The 20,536-nt window shown below is 36.8% G+C and overlaps 1 protein-coding gene across 1 annotated transcript; it reads left to right on the top strand.

The window, feature by feature from the left end:
- The first annotated feature begins 10,109 nt into the window (after positions 1–10,109).
- On the top strand, positions 10,110–20,536 carry LOC106777718 (ubiquitin carboxyl-terminal hydrolase 17). The gene is made up of 12 exons (XM_014665437.2): positions 10,110–10,955; positions 11,919–12,058; positions 12,138–12,853; positions 12,973–13,061; positions 13,449–13,534; positions 13,625–13,787; positions 13,865–13,979; positions 14,095–14,252; positions 18,520–18,604; positions 18,717–18,929; positions 19,599–19,660; positions 19,775–20,536. Exons 1-12 carry the CDS (start codon positions 10,660–10,662, stop codon positions 20,430–20,432), a joined length of 2,781 nt encoding a protein of 926 aa, XP_014520923.1. The 5' UTR covers positions 10,110–10,659; the 3' UTR covers positions 20,433–20,536.

The following is a 20,536-nucleotide window of genomic DNA, read 5'->3' as shown; positions in this document are numbered from 1 at the left end:
ATAAAACGATGACCGATGGCAACTTCGTAATTAAGTAGGACAAACAGACATCGAGCCCTGGCCTAACTGATGCCTGAAGACGTCTAGACGTCGGTCCCCCTATAAGGGGACGTCTACAGGGCTGCCAGGTAAGGTGAACAGTCAACTTGTAGACGTCTCCAAGACAACCACCGACGTCTATAGGTCTCAGAGATGGTGAAAAGTCGCGAGGCAGACGTCGTTGCCCCCAAATTGACGTCTATAACCTGACAGGTAGTTTGGTGCCATTAATGTCTGAGACATAGACGTCGACGCTCCGCCTAAGAGACATCTATACCCTGACAGTTAGGTGAAACTGTAATGATTATGCTACAAACTAGACGTCGGTTACAATGCAACCGACGACTATGTCCAACTAGACGTCAGTTGCGCACATACTTGATGTCTATAATCCGCGCCAATATTAATATTTAAATGATATAGACGTCGAATTAGTGAGAGCACTGACGTCTATAACCTTACAGACGTCTGTCTCGACTGATAACCGACGTCTAGAGTGACATAAACTTCAGAACGCGAACCCGCGAGCACTTTCCACTATTCATCGTCTTCTTCGTCGAGAGCTCTTCTCCGTCGCGCCATTAGAGGTTCGTTTTCTGTGTTTTTGACCGTTTAAATTTAGTTTTGCTCTGATTGAATTAGTCTTTGATGAAAAAGCTTTCATTTGAACCGATTATAATTTCATTTCGTTGCGTTTTGTTGCAGTTTCAAACGTCTTGTTGGGTTGCATTTTGGATTGTTTTTGGACTGCATTTCTGACCTATATTTGGGCGTGCACTACGACAACTATCTCATTTGGTTATATATAATCTGCTAAAAAGGTTAGGTTGTTTCTTGAAAACTTAATTTGTATGGATATTATTGGCTTTTGTGTATAATGTTGGCATTTTGTATTTGCATTTTATTGGTTTTTTTTATGATTTCATATTGACGTTTAGGTATGCATGTGTTTGCAGATTGTTAGTATATGCATGTGATTAAGTTTAGTTGTGTTATTATAATTGACATGCATTAGTATGAAATCACTTAATGAAACTTATTTCCCGTTTGAAATTTAACACAAACGATTAATCTTTTAATCGTTTTTATTAAATTTTGAATTGTCCAATTGTCCAATTTTATACTGATGAAGTATGTTACGAACATAGTATGGATCGAAGCTGGATGAATGCACGTCGCATCTTTGAAGAATATGAGAAGGGTGTTTCGGTGTTCTTGCAATATGTTAAAGAAAATGCAAAGTCTGTGAACGTGACATATTTTTGTCCTTGTGTTCGTTGTGCTAATCAAATACGACAAGACTTGGGCAATTTGCATGATCATCTATTCATGTTCGGCATAACAAGATCGTATACCGTTTGGACTTGGCATGGAGAAGTATTGGACCAGCCTATGACGTCACGAGGAACAAATTATGTGGAAGAATGGATGACTGATCATTTAGAGGACATGATACGTGATGTTGGTGAAAATAACTTTAGAAGAGCTAATTTGTACGATTCTCTTATCAATGATTTTGAGCAACCGTTGTACCCAGGCTGCACAAACTTTGCACGTTTGTCTGCAACTTTGAAGTTGTTCAGTTTAAAAGCAAGGAACGAATGGACGGATAAAAGTTTCACGGAGTTGTTGGAGTTGCTGAAGGAGATGCTTCCAGAAAATAATACTCTTCCTATTCGTAACTACGAGGCCAAAAACGTTTTATGTCCAATTGGTCTTGAATATCAGAAGATACATGTTTGCCCCAATGACTGTGTTTTGTATATTAAGGAATTTGCTTCACTAAAGCATTGTCCAACATGTGGTTTAAGCCGTTTTAAGAAGAAATCTGACAAAAACACTAAAGAGGGTAATGATGGTGCACCTGGTAAGGTCATGTGGTATTTGCCTATAATACCTAGGTTCAAACGTATGTTCTCTATTAAGGAGGATGCAAAGAACCTTAAATGGCACGATTTAGGAAGAAAGTGCGATAATGTTCTTCGACACCCAGCAGACTCACCATAGTGGAAGAAGATCGATGAAACATTTCCAGAATTTGGTGCAGATCCAAGAAACTTAAGACTTGCACTTGCAAATGATGGTATGAATCTGTAGGGGAATTTAAGTAGCAAACACAGTTCATGGCCAATTATGTTGATGATATACAATCTTTCTCCATTGTTGTTCATGAAGAGAAAATATGTCATGTTGTCAATGATGATATCTGGTCCTAAACAACCTGGCAATGACATTGATGTTTACTTGAAACCTTTAATTGATGATTTGAAATTGTTGTGGGAAAAAGGTGTCGAAGTGTTTGATTCAGATGTTGAAGACAATTTCCGTTTGCGTGCAATGTTGTTTTGCACTATAAATGATTTCTCAGCCTATCGAAACTTGAGCGGTTATAGTGTTAAAGGACATTTTGCATGTCCGATTTGTGAAGAAAACACTAGTTACCTTCAATTGAAGCATGGTCAGAAGACAGTTTATACAAGACATCGGAAATTCCTTCCTCGCAATCACCCTTATCGTAGATTGAAAAAAGCATTCAATGGAAGAACCGAGGATGAGGTTGTGTGTAGACCCCGGAATGGTGAAGAGGTGTACAACGAAGTCATAAACATTGACATTGTATTCGGAAAACATCGTAAAAGTACATCTGCAAAACAAGTTTGGAAGAAACGATCAATATTTTTTAATCTTCCATATTTGTCTATACTTGATGTTCGACATTGTATTGATGTGATGCACGTAGAAAAAAAAATTTGTGACAGTGTCATCGGAACTTTATTAAACGTGAAAGGGAAGACCAAAGATGGGATAAAATCAAGACAAGATTTGGCTGACATGAGAATTCAAACAGAGTTACATCCACAGATAATAGGTAGACACACTTATTTGCCCCCGACCTGTCATACTCTTTCTAAAAAAGAAAAACAAAGTTTTTGTAAGTCTTTACGAAGTGTGAAGGTTCCACAAGGTTATTCTTCTAATATTAGTAATCTTGTTTCCATGCAAGACCTTAAGTTAGTTGGATTAAAGTCTCATGATTGTCATATATTGATGCAACAATTGTTACCGGTTGTTATTCGAGGCATATTACCTCGTTCTGTTAGGGGTATTTTGACACGTCTGTGTTTTTTTTTTAATGCCATTTGCAAGAAAGTTGTTGATCCTCAATGTTTAGATCAATTGGAAAATGAAGGAATAAGACTACTATGTGAATTGGAAATGTATTTTCCACTTTATTTTTTTGATATCATGGTTCATTTGATCGTTCATCTAGTCCGAGAAATTCAAATATGTGGGCCGGTTTACCTAAGGTGGATGTATCCTGTTGAAAGATACATGAAAATCTTAAAGGGATATGTCAAGAATCAGTATAGACCAGAAGCTTCAATCATAGAGCGATACATTGCAGAAGAAGCCATTGAATTTTGTTTAAGTTACATGCCAAGTTGTGAACCAGTGGGTCTACCTAATAGCATAAATGAAGGAAGATGTGAAGGTAAGAATCGTGGTGTGAGGATTCAACGTGTAAGTAGACAAGAAGTTGATCAAGCTCATTTGTACATCTTAAACAACACTGATGATGTAATTCCTTACATTTCTGAACACGTTAATGAAATAAAGGCAATACACCCAAGAATGAATGAAAAATGACAACTTAATGAACATGTCAAAACCTTCTTACCATGGTTTAAGAAAAAGATTTATGCAACTCCAAATGTTTTTGAAACTCTATTGAGGCTATCTCGGGGGCCGAACACACATGTCATTAAATATGGTGGGTACTATATTAACAATATTTCTTTTCAGACAAAGGAAGAAGATGATAAAAGTAGAGTTCAAAATAGTGGGGTTACACTAAATCTGATGGGAACATGACATCTGCCTCAGCCGTAGCGATCTCACAAAGAATTGTAAGTTCAAATTTTAAACATTACTTTATTGTATTTTATTCATATTATTAGAATATGAGTTTAGGCCTAACTCAACCCTACAAAACTGCCTTGTAAGGTGAGGTTTGCACCTCACTTATATATTATAAATTGGCCTTATCTCTAGTCGATGTGGGACTTCCAACAAACCCCCTTCACGCCGAGGTATAGACATCTCGTGCGTGATAGTAGAAATTGGGTGGTCCAATAGCGGCCCAACAACGGGTGGAAACAGAACTACCCACTTAGAACTCGCTAGGATAAGCTCTAACCATGGCTCTGATACCATATTAGAAGTGGGTTTTAGGCCTAACTCAACCCTACAAAACTAGCTTGTAAGGTGAGGTCTGCACCCCACTTATATATATATATATATTATAAATTGGTCTTATCTCTAGTCGATGTGGGACTTCCAACACACCCCCTTACGCCGAGGTATATACATCTCGAGCGTGAAACTAGATATTAATGGGTGGTCCAATAACGACCCAATAGCGGATGGAACAATCTACCCAACAAATATCGCTAGGATAGACTCTAACCATAGCTCTGATACCATATTAGAATGTGAGTTTAGGCCTAACTCAACCCTACAAAACCGGCTTGTAAGGTGAGGTTTGCACCTCACTTATATATTATAAATTGGCCTTATATCTAGTCGATGTGGGACTTCCAACACATATCTTGCAATTTAAGTAACGTAACATTTTTAATGTGCAGGATGAGTTGGTTGAGCAGCAGACGCAGGGAACATTTACTCCCCAAGGTAGGGAGGACATATTAACAACGACCATTGGAAAACTGGAGCACCCAGGACGTGTACGTGCAGTTCCTGGGTCCATTGGTCTTCGTCAATACTTTGACCCTGTACAAAAAACAACTCAAACACCACAAGCAATGAATCAGGAGGCATTGAGGGAGATGGATCGTCAGTGGGAAGAAAGATTTCATCAAATGGAGCAGCGATTCAATGAGCAGATACAAGAACAAAAACAAATACAAAGAGCGCTTGAGGAGAAGCTACAATCCATGACGCAGGGCACCCTGGGTGTGCCAACTGAAACTCCCACACCTCCTCCTGGCAGCACCAAAGGATCGTGCTCTGCTGCTGAACCTACTGACTAGAGTGGTCAGTATGACATGTTGGTTGAAGGGGATCCCGCACGCATTGTGGCTGTTGGACGAGTAGTTGAGGGAGGAGTCACTATTCATGGTGTTCCCATAGCACCCCAGCACGTGCGTGTCATGATTGACGAGGTTCGGGATCCCCAGGCTCAGGTGCCTGTACCCACTCTAGAAGTTCAATTTGTGGGAGAGGCCGTAGGAACTTTTTTAGCTTGGCCTAGAGCATTGATTGTCACACACATTGGGACACAACAAGTATAATATTTGTATCATTGGCTATTTTATATTATAATTTCAAAATAATTATTAATAACTTTGAAAAATGTTATCTTCAGTTCACACGTCCTTAAAAGCAGCCGATGATTGAGGTACCAATACCTGAATATGATGATGATGATGATGGTGATGATGGTAATGACATGGTTGAAGTGGAGGATAATCCCATATCAAAACTAATGGCAAGATGTCCCAGGTTTACCAAAGGATCAATAGAAATATATTGGGATTTAAGAGTATTTGGTCTCCCCCCCCACTCGCCAGTATATATCACATTCAATGATGTATCAGAGATCATTTCAGGAGACAAGTGGTTGAATATTTCCATTATTCAACTCTAGTTCATGTAAGACAGTTAATTTTTGGTACCATATTATTTTAATTAAGATGCCTACTTTGTAATAAGTTAACTTTGTTGTTATAGGTACATGGACTCAATCATTGTAGACCAAGGTCGATCTTCCGTTTACGGATTTGTTGAACCTCAGACCATCCAACGTTGTGGTAACACAGATGAAGTGAAACAAAATTATTTGGAAACATGGATGGCTGAGTCAAACAGAGACATATACCTTGTGTCATACATTGACGGGTATGCCTTGTTTTATGTAAAAGGTAATTAAAGTTTACTTGATTAGTTTACTTAATTAGTTTACTAACTATTTTTGATGTTCCAAACAGGGCTCACTGGCAACTGGTAGTCCTCATTCCCAAAAAAAAATACAGTTGTCTTTTTATGTTCGCTGCATAAGAAGATTAAAGATGACTTGAAAGTCCTGCTTCAAGGGTAAGTGTTTCGCTAAAAATGACTTTTAATTTCATGTCGGCCTTAATTTTTAATGATTTCATACTTAAATTAATATTACTTTCTGTTTTAATGTAAATAAAGTAATGGGTAAATCTCGAGGTCAGTTAAATAAAGTGTTGTATCCCAAGGTTTGTTGCATTTATAGTTTTAATTCATTTACTTTATTTTTCAATGATCTTAATTCTTGACTATATTTACTTTGTCATTTTAGTGTAACAAACAACTTGATTCATGGGAATGTGGGTACTATGTGATGTGTTGGATTAAGATCATCATTCGAGCTGTCATTACAGATAAGTGGATTGAGGTAATAATCAGCCTTACTTTGAAAACATCAAAAAATCAATTAATTCTTTTCAACATATATCAAACCATAATCAATATTTTTTAATTGTGCAGAACTTCAACAATTCATCTGCTCTAATCGAAGGCATGATAAGGCAGATAAGGGAAGAGTGGACAACTTATGTTATCCAAAAGTGGAACTAGAACAAGACTTCTTTTTTGTTGTTTTCAATTACTTAGGTTTAATTTAAGTTTATAATTATTTTTATTGATCTTGGATTGAATTATATTTATTTATAGCTCAAACAAACAATAATTTATTATAAACAATTGTTCTGGGAAATTTTTCTGATTTTCAGGTGTGGTTATATTCGAAAAATAAAATTTTATTTAAAAAAAATTGCCTCGTAGACGTCGGTTAAGGCAAAATGTGACGTCCACAAACATCAGTCAATGCACAACGTGACGTCCAATAAGTAACAACACACAAAACGATCCAGCGCATCCATACATCTATTTTGTTGACCATTGATGTCTATGGTAACGTCTATTGTTATTTCGCCTGACGTCTAATTAAAAACCGACGTCTATATAAACGTCTGTCGTTAAGTGACTGATGCAAAGTTACGTCACTGGAATATACGTCGGATATGAAACGGACGTCAAAAGCCCAAATTAACCAATGTTAATCAGCGTTTTTGCACTAGTGAATGTGTTTTACTATTTACTTATTTACTTATTGAAGTGTATTTCAATCTTAATGAATAATTAAAAATAAATCATCTAGTTGGATAATTCATTTAAATAAGGTATTAAATTACATTTAGTTGGATAATTAACTTACTGAATTAGACATAATAAAATAATTCATTCAACTAAATTACCAAATTGTGCTTAATAAGATAGTTTATTTGGCTAAATTGATAAGTTATATCTAATGTGATAATTTAGCTAACTAAATTAGTAAGTTAGGTGAAATCATTAACAAGTAGAATTTGATATTAAAACATCGAAACTTAATTTTTGTCACTTTTTTAATGACAAGTTTCAACGTTATATATTGTGTAAAAATAAGCCTTTAGAACAATTTTTATTTAGATTCATCGAATGCATTCTCACATATACATACATTGATAGAATCACCTAAGGGTGTTGCTTCCTCTACCACCCCAGCATTTTTCCACTATTTTCTTTTATTTCAAAAATACTCTTCATCTCTCCATTATTTTCTTTTATTCCAAAAATACCCTACACATCCCCGTTATCCTTTAATATTGTTTCTCTTTCTCTCTCTGAATTAATGAACATTCATGACTCAAATTTTAACTTGTGATATATTGCAAAATATAAAATTAAGAGGAAACTTCAATATTAGTGCTTCTACCACTATCATTTTATAAACTTAAAAGTTAGATACAAATACAAAATAATAAACATAATAATATTAATAGTAAAAAATAATATATTATTATTATATACTAACTTTTCCAAATCTTTAACAAATAACTTTTCTTTTATATTTTAAGTATTTAATAATATTTTTATATTATNTATCTAATAAATTAAATACTTTATTCAAGTTATTTGAGTCAAACATATCGGTAAGTTAAAACATAATATAATGTTAAAAATTAAAGATATTACACACACACACACACACACACACACACACATATATATATATATATATATAAACATTTTTCTAGAAATTTAGAACAAAATTTTACCATTTATTAAGTAATGTGAAGAAAAAAAAATTATATTGAACAGTGAAAATAAGATTGAATCAAACTTATTTAAGGAAATATATCACAACTTCAAATCTAAGCCATGTAAATGCTCCATTAATACAAAGAGAGAAAGAGAAAGATTATTGAGGATAGTGGGGAGGTGTAGGGTATTTTTGCAATAAAAGAAAATAGTGGGAAAGTGTATAATATTTTTGGAATAAATGAAAATAGTGAGGAGGTGCAGGAGCATTTCGGATGGTGGAGGGAGCAACACCCATCACCTAAACTAACCCCTGTATTACGGTCCACAGCCAAGGCCCAACAATGATAAGCAACCATTCTTAATGTAACAATTGTGAAACATTGAATATAACTATATGCAATCTCAATCGTTATTATGAACTTAACAATGTTCTAGCTTTCCACAATTGCATCATATGCCATTTATCCATTCATTCTAACTACATAATGGTTAAAATAATATAACATTGCCTTATTTGGTGATATTATATATGAAGAGAAAAATCACCTCTATTATAAAGTATAAATCATTATTCTGATTTTGTGCGTAAATAAGTTATACCAAAACAAGTTTCTATGTGATGTTACAATCTAAACTAACAGTTTGATATATTCTCACTACATTTAATGTTTATTATAGTAAGATGCCAAGTATAAATTATACGTGTGTAAGTTTTATTCAATATGAAGATACTTGTTAGAAGTCTTATATCGACTAAAGATAAAGCTAATTCAGTGTTATAAGTGGATGCAAACCTCATCTTGCAAATTGGTTTTGTGACGTTGAGTTAAACTTAAATTTCACTTCTAACATCTCCTCTCTTCTCATTTTTTTTATCTCGAAGGCCTTCTATAATTCACTTTGGGAAGAAAAGTCTTGCATTTAATGATAATTTTAATGGTATGCTTCAAAAATAAAAGAAGTAATGATGCATGTATATGGACAGGACATTGATTGGGCCCAAAATTATGGTAGCCCATCATACGAAAACTGAAGTGATTGGACTGCCAATGAAGAAGAGATGCTCTTTTACCCGTGACAGTTAAAGTGGAGAATGTTGTTCAGCAATAAAAAAGGGAAGAATGTTCCCTTCTTAATTCTCCCTAATAGTCCAAAATATCATTCTGCAGTTAAAAAACACATTACAGACTTTCAATCACACCCCAAATGGAACCATTATTATAAGATATCTACTGTAACAATTTGATCCAGACAAAACATATATATAGTATTTGTCAAATGTTTGACATGTTTTGAAAACTCTTAAAATGTAACTTTTTCTTACATTTACATTTGTTTAGAAAGTAAGGTGTCGTTTATTCTCTTGCTACCGAAGAAGAAGAACACGGACCTACATGTTAGCAGAAGGAAAAAGTGAAGACTAATAAACATATCAATTTCTAAAATCATGAATGACAGAGATCAAACATTGAGCATGGAAGAAGACACTTAAAGCATGAACATTTGGTGTTCATTCTTTAAAATCACACAACCCCCACTACGTAGCTTGTATTTCAGAAAGTTAAATTATCATTTGACCATTTATAATTGGTTAAAAAAACACCCAAAAATTTGATGCTATTTATATTAAATTCGAAACTTACAGTGACAGATTCTAAACTAAATTAAGTAAAAAGATATCTAGATCATTTTTACCGTATTGGGAATACATAGAGCAAAACAGAGGCAGTGAAAGAGTGACCCACTTCTTGTGGCACTGAACTGGCGTTAATAAATAACAATAATAGCATTTGAATAGTAGTAAAGTGGTAATAAATAATAATAAAAGAAATAAAAAGAAAAATAATAATAGTCGTATTATTATTAGCAGATGCAAAGAGCACATTGGTGTTATGATGTGTGGGAGTTACTTTGGAAGTACAAAAGACTCTAGCATTATAATCCGAGGGCCATTAATGAATGTTGAGAAACAGTGGAACAGAAACCCTGCAACGTTACCACTAGCATTTATATTTATCATCGAAGATACGTTTGGCATTTAAAAAGAGAGAAAGAGAAAAAGAAATAGTAAAAGGAAGAGAGAGTTGAGACGTTACTGTAGAATGATGCAAGGAGAGAAGGATGTCGAAACGGCAAGTCCCGGAGGACAAGAGAAACGACAAACAGATCGCTGTGTCGCATATTCGCAATTCGACAGTCTGAGCTGAATCCAAAACCATAACTCGATTTCAGAGCCCAAAACTCACCGCTCAATCAACTCATTTCATTCTCATGCTCACGCTTATGCTCCTTGCATTGCTCTCTATCTCTGGATTTTGATTTTCCCATTCTGCCCCTGCCGGGAATCTCCTACTCCCGCCCTCCAGCGCCATCGCCCTCGCCCTTCTCGGCGGAGGCTATCTATGTGTAGCAAGATTACAACGCTCTGGATCCTGGGTTCGGGGCTGGTCCTGGGTGCGGGATAAGGTCACTGACTGGGAGACTGCGATGCTGGTACCCGGGATTTTAGGGTTTCAGGGTTTGGTGTATGTGGTGTTGGCGTTGGGCTTTGCGGTGATTCGGCATGTGTGGAGGAATGCGGAGGCCAAGAGGGAGGAGGCCATGATGATGAGGTCGCCGGAGGATGCTGGCGTGGAGGAAATGGAGGTTTCTGCCGCGGTCGCGCCGACGCCTGTGGAGTACTCTTCGCCGGTTCCGGTGAATGTTTCTCGGTGGTACCAATGCGCGGTGTGTTATGCGCCTACCACCATGCGGTGTGCTCGCTGCAAGGCCGTGAGATATTGGTTCGTTTTTCTTCTTCGTGATTATATTTTGGAACTGCTGTGCTGTGTTATTACAATTGAGTGATTAAGTTTAGAGGTTGGAGAAATGGATAGGGATCGTGGAGAGGGATTACTTGGTTGTCGTTGATAAGAAAGCTCATCTTGTGTTGCTCTTTGTTTGAAAGGGATTATTAGTGTTCGGGGTGGGGATTGATGAATTTTTTCATTTTGTGCTTTGGTTTTAAGGGACATTGAGATTATGCTTGTTCATTAGTTTGGAAAAAGCTTTGTTGTTGGATTGGGACTTGAGTTCAATGTTATTGGTTGCTTTGTATGTTGTATTATGCTTAATTTGGCTTGTTTTCTCACTTCTGTTTAAGTAATTTCGTGATTGAATACTCGTTTAGAAGAGAGAAACCATGCCGATTCTACTTGATGGTGTGGAAGTAATCCGCGTGTTTGTATCCTGTTACCCGGCCATAGACATGCAGCATCAAGTAAATAAGTTATTGTGAGCAATTTGACGTGAATTTATGGTACAACGAGAGTCGTCAAATAAGATCCAAACATGCACTGGAATTATTTGGTTTTCACTTATGTAATGACAAACCACATCCCCGTTGTTGGACCAAATATGCAATAAGGTGTTTGCATTGCCTCTGATGTTAGGAGCTATTGTTCTTTCTTTCCCTTTTGCTTGACGACCAAAAAAAAAATAATAATGAATGTATCCAGGGGGGTTGCTTTGCTTTTTTTTTTTTAATTTTTTTCTCTTTTGTGTTCGAAATTGAAAGAGCTTGAACTGTCATCTTTACAGTGAGAAGTTTTACTAATGATTTGACGTAGTTGCTTTCCTAAATATCTGCATTTTCTTTTGCCTGTGTGTTCGTCTTGGTTCAGTGACATGTCTCTCAAGTCATCATTTCATTCTCTTAATATATTACAGTGCTTGTCATTCATTCTCATTAGCATACTTTCTTGTAGTTCGGGTAAGTGTCAAATTAGTCACTGGAGGCAAGGTCACAAGGATGAATGTTGTCCTCCTCCCACTACCACCATGGAAATCAATGACGAAAATATTTCTTACAGGGCATCCGCGTCCAGAACTGAGTCTGATCATCATGGTACTGGTTTTTTTTATTACAAGTCTCGTTAAATTATCTCATGCATATATGGTTTATAATTTGGCTAGATTTGCTGCAGAAATTAAAGGAATACATGCTGATATCTCATCTTCCAATGACTCGTATTCCAATCTTGATCCTTCTGTTGGTGCAAGAAAATCATTCGATGATAACTATTACAACAGATTTCCAAACCCTGTCTACAATGATACTACTGCTGATAGTAGTGTTGGTTCCGCTCATAACAAAGATTCAACAGTGAACATGAAATGTTCCGTGAATATTGAAGTTAAGGATTCTAATGCAATTAAGAGAACCAAGACAAATCCTAGTAACACTAATGATGAGACTCGATTGAAATCAAAAGTTCCCAAAACTAAATCCGATACATCTCATGATGAGGCAGCAAATTTGGGTAGCCATGAACGCAGAAGAAAAGTTGCAATTCTTGAAAAATCAGGAACAGATACCTCTAAATACAAAACTGTGCCTTACTTGAGTGGCTCTACTAAATATGCTGTAATAGATGATGTAGAAGAAGAATCACATTTGTCAAAATACAGAGAAGCACGAAGATTGTCATCTAGTTCTCGTGATCGACCATCTTCAACTACCAAGGGAGATTTTCTTTTACAGTCCAAGTGTGTGAAAACTGACGATTGTCATTCTTTACCAACAAAAGTTAGTGCTATTCCAAATCTGCCACAAAACGTACGCAGTGGTTTGAAAACATCAATGCAGAAAGTTGTCCAGCAATTTAGAAGCTCAAAAGATTCAAGATCTTCTGAAAATGAGGTTGAAATATTTTGACTTATTTCCTTAGCTTAGAAATAACTATTATTATTATTATTATTATTATTATTTTAGATAATAACTTTGTCTTTGTTGATTTTGAAATTGTATATTTTTGGCAGATGGGCTTTCCTTATGAACTCTTTGTAGAACTTTACTGTTATGACAAGATGAAGCTATTCCCCTTTGGCCTTACGAACTGTGGGAACAGGTATTTTTTGTTCTTTTTACTTCTATTGATTGTTATAATATGTTATAGGCCATGTAACTGCTGGAAGGGTAGAAGGAAGGAAAGAGTTTGGATTAGTTTGTTTTGGAGCATTATGTTTCTTCATTTTTCTTTGAATACATTCATGAGGCGCATTCCTATAATATTACGAGAATAGGATATGGTAATTGAGATGAAAGAAACTTTTGAGAAAACATCAAGTAAACATTCTAGTTGCTAATGCTGGCTGGCTACTTCCACACTGATCTTCAGTTCTTGTTTCTCTGTTGTGTTTCATTAGTTCAAGGGAGGCACAACCAGTGCTTGTTTGTGTAGCTTTTTTCTATTCAACATTTATTACCTTGCTAATTGAAATGCTTCATCATGCAGTTGTTACGCAAATGCTGTTCTCCAGTGCTTGGCATATACTCGGCCTTTGACTTCGTATCTTTTTCAAGGGTTCCATTCAAGACGATGCAAGTTCCTCTTAATAATTTCGTCTTGATTTAACTTGTCCAATTATCAGGATCTTGTAATTAATTAAATATTCATAATGCTTTCACTAGGTCAAAAGAAGGGATGGTGCTTTACATGTGAGTTTGAACATCTAATTCAGAAGGCAAAAGAAGGCATTTCTCCTCTTTCACCAATTGGGATATTGTCTAAGATACACAAGATTGGAAGCCATCTTGGGCATGGGAGGGAAGAAGATGCACATGAGTTTTTAAGGTGAGGAAAATAATTGCTTAAGCTGTGAACAATTTATACCTCAAGTTGTCTACACGATTAATTGCTCAACTGGGCAGGTGTGCAGTTGATACAATGCAATCTGTTTGCCTCAAGGAAGCCAGTGTTTCTAGTCCTTTGGCAGAAGAAACAACTCTAGTTGGTTACACTTTTGGAGGTTATCTTCGATCAAAGGTTGTTATAACTAAAAAGATCTATTTTTTTTATTAGGTTGACATGTTTCAACTTTTACAGAGTTGTAAGAAGATAGTTTTCCTAAAAATTAAAATATATTTGATGTTAATTGCAGATAAAGTGCTTACGATGCCTGGGAAAATCTGAGAGGTATGAGAGAATGATGGATCTTACTGTTGAAATTGATGGTGATATTGGAACTTTAGAAGAGGCCCTGGGACAATTTACTGCACCTGAAATCTTGGATAAAGATAATAAGTATAATTGCAGCAGGTTTGTTATTATTTCCATTTTCACATTTATTCCAATTCCATTCTGGCCTATTATAATGCTCCTGTGCTTGCTTTTCTTTTCTTTCCTTTTTCCTTAGCAAACATAATATATTGCTTGTATCATGGTTAAGTTGTGTGCCAATTTAATTTTGTTTCTATTCTGTGATGGTACATCATAGATATTAAATTTGACTACTATTACTTAATTTATCTTTTGAGGTTAAAATTCATGATAAAATCTTCAAAATTCAGATTCTGAGCTTTTAACTAACGTGTTAAATCCTCAAACTGAACGAGAAATTACTGTAGTTTTAATTTGGTAATTCATCCATTTGCTGTACAAAGTGATAAACAAAGCTTTGTGCAACTTCAAAAGTAATAGAAGGAAAGGTCCTAAACCTGTTGGAAGGTTAAATTTAGGATTTTATTGAGAGAACATTAAACTTACTGTAACAGTTAAAAATTGATCAGAAGGCTTAGAAACGTGTAAGTGTTTTTCAGAATTGAATACTAAATACATTATAGTATAGCCGCCATTCTGAAATTTTTTTATATAGTCTATATCAATTCTCAAAAAATGAGGCGGATAATAATAATAATAATAATAATAATAATAATAATAATGCAATGAGAAAAAAGAGGCAGAGAAACCAGTTCCTGGTGAAAAGAAAACACTGACATAAAGTGATAATCCAATTGCCAGAGAAGGGAAATTATTCTCCAAAATGTTGGGTGGGGAGAGTTGTACACGTAAGTGCTGGTTTAGTTGAGATATAAAATGAAAAATAGCAGTCTTTTGATTGATTTTCAGGCTGCTATTTCACATGTGAAAGTTTCTATACTGAACTGTCTTCTACTACAATCCCTGTAGCAGCCAGGGTCCACTCACCCTCCGTAGCTTCTATTTAAAATCCCGAATCTAATAATGGCGTTCTGGGTTTTTGTCTGTCAAATTGATTTAAAAGACTCATCTTTAGATGAATTTTACAATCCTCTATAAAGGAATGCTGCTTTTGCAAGAAAAATGAGAAGCTTCCACACCATACTTTGTGGAGTGTGTGGTAGAAGAATCGTGGGACCTTGTGGTTAGACATAACTATGGTGTAGTTTGTTTAATGAGTTTCTTGCTTCAATTTAGGAACATATCTAGATTTTTTGTTCAGCTAGTTTGCTTTCATTGAACTATATATGCAGTTATAGTCATGGTTTAAACTCAAGATTCTGACTAGATTGGGTAGGGTGAACATCAGTTACTCAGTTCATAATATCCTCCATTCCTACCCAAAATGAAAAAAGTAGAGTTATATATGCAGTTGCATAAAAAAATAAATATAAAGAAAAAAAACACACTCAATGACAGCATTAAACAAACTTAAATTGAAAAATCAAAATCATAACAAGTTATAATATCCAATTTTATATTAGTCCATAATTATTAAGACAATAAAGAAGGTAGCATAGACTGAGAGTGAGAAAAGGCACAGTGGATAATAGAAGGTAGAGACTAAGCGGGAGAAGAAACTGAATGCAGAATCAGCCGTTTGCACTTTGTACAGCCAAAGGGTGGGAAGCATGGTGGTGGCAGCACTGAGTGAAGATGGTCCGTTACAGTTGGCAGCACGAGAAAGAAGTTTGAAAGTTCTTTGTTGCTGATGAAGTGAGACTAGGAGAGTCCAAGAGTGGATCACAAACAAAGAGAAAAAAGATATTAGGGATTTTTGAAACTGGGTCAAAGAGATCCCATGAGTTCTTAATGAAGAATCGTGGTTCCCATGTGGTCCTGCTTGCTGAATATTCCTGCAAACAATTCACCTCACCAAGGTTGAAGAGTGGAGCTGTTGCTGTTTGCTGCAACAGAGAAATTTGAGGGTTGTTGGTTGCAGATAATGAAGTGAGAATGGGAGGGGGGTCATAAAGGGATCTGACCTAGAGTTTGGGTCTTGTCTTGCTGGGAATTGACAGTCCTGTGAGTTCACAATGAAGATTGTGGTCCCACTATGGTCCTGCTTGCCAACAATCCCTGTGAACAATCTTGCATTTTCGAGGGTCTAAGAGTGGGGTGGTTGCAGTTGGCTGCAGCAGAGAAGTTTGAGGGTTGTTGGTTGCAGGTGAAGTGGGATCACAAATGAAGAGAAAGGAAAAATTGGGTTAGGGGGATCCAACCCATAGTCTAGGTGTTTTCCTCGATGAGAATTGACGATCTCATGAGTTCACAACAAAGATAGTAATCCGACTGTGGTTCTGCTTGCCTACGATTTCTGTTGCTCAGAATGCCAGGTTTCCCTCTTCTTGTAGGATCATACAATCAAAACTTACTAGGTTATCAGGACCTAGCTACTAAGCACAATGCAAAGTCTGTCATCTGGATTTTTTTTATTCCAGTTTTATGCAGACTGAAGTAGTGCTGCAAATGTCATGCAGTTTACAGACACAACTGGTATTTTGAGGGTTACGAGGGTTACTTTTCCTTTCCTGTGTCAGACGCAATCTGTTAGGATATAAGGTATTTGGATAAATAGTTGTTTGTTTAGTGGAAAGGGGATTAGGATAGGAGGCAAAGGAGTTGTATAAATAGTTGTTTGTTTAGTGGAGGGGGCACTTTTTGGAGAAGTAATTATTGACAGGTTTTGACCTGTGAAGAGGGTTAAGCCTCTGATTTCCTATTGTAAAGACATTGTTACTGTGAATAGCATTCAATTTCATTCCTTCTTGTGTTCTCTTTGGTGAGAAAGAGAGTTCTTGATTAGGTTCCCAATCGGAAGGGCAGAGTGTTGGCGGTAGAAGGTCAACTGGAGGCGATAGAGATTACGCTGGCCGAGACGAAGGCAGATACAATTTTCTTGCGGCATGAAACTGGGGCATTGAGGCAGAACTATGAGGCAATGGGCCAAGACATCCAAGGGATTATGAAATTGTTAGGAGATCGCAAACAAGACCCACACAGGCCGCGTCGTGAGGTTAGTGAATCCTCCGTAAATGAGAACGAGGGCGGATCGGAAGGGGAGAGAGGAAGAGGGGGCGAAGGAAATCGAGAAGGGCCGGTGAATTGGAGGAAACGGGTAGAATTACCTGCGTTCGAAGGTGGCCACCCATTGATTTGGATTAGTAGAGTCGAGAAGTTCTTTGAAGTGCAAAAGGTTGCAAAATAGGAGAAATTGCAGTTGGCTTTCATCAGCATGGAGGGATACGCCGCGTATTGGTTTCGTTTTTGGAGGGAGAAAACCAAGAAAAATTCTTGGGAAGGGTTGAAGAGGGCGCTGGTGATCCGGTTCAGAGAAGGAGGCCGAGGGTCCGTGTATGAGCGATTGGCCGCTATTAAATAGGTGGGCACCGTGAGCGAGTATGTCCAGGACTTCGAAGTTTTAGTAGGGCAGACGACTAGGATCCCTGAAGAACAGCTCCTCGGATACTTTATGGTGGGACTTCAGGAGGAGGTGGGTGACCACGTGAGGCCGCATGATCTGCGAGACTTGATGACAGCCATGCGAGTCGTGTGAGAAGTGGAGAAGCTGTGTACCCACTCGAAGATCAGAGGCGGACTGACGACCAAGATTCAGAGTTCTTGGGAGAGGACGGCAGGGGTAGTAGCGCGAGTTGAACCCAGTCGCGTTACGCAGGGCTAAGTGGGGGTTGCGGAGAGCGTTGGGTCAATAAAGAAATACTCAAAACTTACCGTACTTGGAATTCATGAAGCGGAGGGCCATTCAATCTCAGCCATCAGTGCCCGGAGAAGGGATTACAAGTGTTGATACTGGCCAAAGAAGAAGAGGAGAAAAAGAAAGAGAGCGAGGCTGAACCAGAACCCAAGCCTCATGACTTGAATTGGAGGACATAGCCAGTGGGTTCCCTTCATATGATAACCCGATGAGGAAGAGAAGCCATGAGACCAAGCTTCCTGATTCCAACCTTGAGGATAAGGTTGTTCTGCCGCAGGGTGTAATGTTAGGATATAGGGTATTTGGATAAATAGTTGTTTGTTTAGTGGAAAGGGGATTAGGATAGGAGGCAGAGGAGTTGTATAAATAGTTGTTTGTTTAGTGGAGGGGGGACTTTTTGTTGAAGTAATTGTTGACAGGTTTTGACCTGTGAAGAGGTTTAAGCCTCTGATTTCCTATTGTACAGACATTGTTACTGTGAATAGCATTCAATTTCGTTCCTTCTTGTGTTCTCTTTGATGAGAAAGAGCTTTTTTGATTAGGTTCCCAATTTAGGAACCTATCACAATCTCAATATTAAATCACTGAATTTTTTTATTTCTTGTTGTACAGGTGTAAAACATATGAGAAAGCAAGAAAGAAGTTGACCGTATTGGAGGCACCGAATATTCTTACAATTGTATTAAAACGATTTCAGGTACCTCCAGTACTGATTTGGAAGTTTTACATGTCATCTAGTTACTTTGCTCTATATGTTATTTTACTTCTATATTTTCTATCTCATGCATATTCTGATTCTACTTTGGCAGTCTGGTAACTTCGAGAAGTTGAACAAGTCGGTTCAGTTCCCTGAAGTCCTGAATATGGCTCCCTATATGAGCGGAACAAAGGATAAGTCTCCATTATACAGCCTGTATGCAGTGGTTGTCCATTTGGATATCATGAATGCAGCATTTTCAGGCCATTATGTCTGTTATGTGAAGAACATTCAGGGGGAATGGTTCAGGACTGATGACAGCAGGGTGACTTTTTTTATTCTGATTTACCTTTTCTGTGTCTGATGCCTTCACCCCCCTCTCGTCACCTTCCAAAAAACTTATCCAAATGATGCTATCATTTGATTTTTTGGCTTTGATTTTCATACGTACTTACTTTTTCATTGAATGGTACTCATGTCTCATCATCAATATATGAAGAATCAAATTTAGAAAAAAAGAGACTAAAATTAGGCTGATTTTGAACATTTTTTTCAGAAGTGGTTTCAACATGAGACTAGTCTTAGAGTCTGTATTTGAGAAAAAAATTGCTGTGGGAAGCAGCTTCCATTTCTTATAATTAATAAGATTAAGTTTTAAATTTGAAGCATGTCATAGTACAAGCTTATAAGGGTTTTGTCAATGGCTAATAAGTTATTTATTAAAAACACTTTTTTGTATTGTTGAGTGTCAGATTCATCAAAGAATAGTATAAATTCTTCTTTGAGGTTATTACTGCCTTTTGTTTCTCAAATTTTAAAGAAATACCTAAACCTTGAAAAATATCTTTGAAAATACAATTTGAACTTGATTTCTTAAACTTGTGTTATCAATATTTTACAATTGTAATAGTGATGGCAATATCAATCTGCACAATAGATTTATTAGGTGAATTTCTGTATGTAAACTGAGGATGCAATCTGTGCTTCTATTTAGGTAGAACCTGTGGAATTGTCAAGAGTCTTATCAGAAAGGGCATACATGCTTCTTTATGCAAGGTAGTAGGCCTCTGGATGTTGATGTTTAATTCTTGCCAGATATATTTATTATTTCTGTAGTATTTCAGTATTAATAATAGCACTGTCTTATGCTATTTTATTAAAAACCTTCAGGCACTCTCCTAAGCCACTGGGTTTAGTAAGTAGCACTGCAATATCTTCTGCTGGAAAATTCAAGAGGAGGAACCTGGAAGCCATTCCTGCTACTTCTAAAACAAGATCAAATTCCATGGCTACAAGCGGTAATTCTTCCTATCTGCAGCAGAAGCATGGCAAGCACCCTAACTGGAATGATGTTGATGATTCTTTAAGCAATGATTTTGCATATCCAGAGGAATGGAGATTCCAGTATGGGGGAAGAAATACAATGGTGGATTCTTCTAGTGAAAGCTCACTTTTCAGCTCTTCAGATGCAAGTTCTTGTAGTACTGCGAGTATCAAGGACTCGGCCAGTTCCGCTGACTTCTCGGATTACATATTCGGTGAGGTGGGACCCAATTGGTATAGCCACTATGGGCTTTCATCTAACATGGTGTCATCTTCCTCATATGATAATTTGGATACAGATTTCTTAGTGGATAGTGGTGCAAGTAGAAGGCTCCGGCAGGACACAGAAGATAAAGCAGTTTTATATGCTAACAAAAACAAAAATCACAGTGGCAGTAGGGGAATTGACCTTAAAAGGTATATCACTGCTAACCATTATGACAAAAATTCTGGTGTACATGTGAGAAGAACAAGTGGAGATGCATCAGCTCAAACGTTTTATTGAGTTTGAGTTGAGATTTAAGCAATCATCTTGGATATTTTTGGTGTAGTGAAGAAAATCAATATTTCGCTAATCCAAATAGAATGAGGATTCCCGTTCAATGTTCA

This window comes from Vigna radiata, chromosome 11, assembly GCF_000741045.1.
Source record: "Vigna radiata var. radiata cultivar VC1973A chromosome 11, Vradiata_ver6, whole genome shotgun sequence".
NCBI lineage: Eukaryota > Viridiplantae > Streptophyta > Magnoliopsida > Fabales > Fabaceae > Vigna > Vigna radiata.
The sequence above is the reverse complement of the archived record's forward strand: the minus strand, read 5'-3'. Positions and strand labels throughout refer to the sequence as shown.

What these genes read in the sequence shown, in the direction of transcription:
- LOC106777718 (XM_014665437.2), top strand. Translation starts at nt 10,660, where the DNA reads ATGCTGGTACCCGGGATTTTAGGGTTTCAGGGTTTGGTGTATGTGGTG. An exon ending in AACTGAGTCTGATCATCATG is followed by an intron (nt 12,059 to 12,137) that starts GTACTGGTTTTT and finishes GATTTGCTGCAG; the next exon opens with AAATTAAAGGAATACATGCT. An exon ending in AATAAGTATAATTGCAGCAG is followed by an intron (nt 14,253 to 18,519) that starts GTTTGTTATTAT and finishes CTTGTTGTACAG; the next exon opens with GTGTAAAACATATGAGAAAG.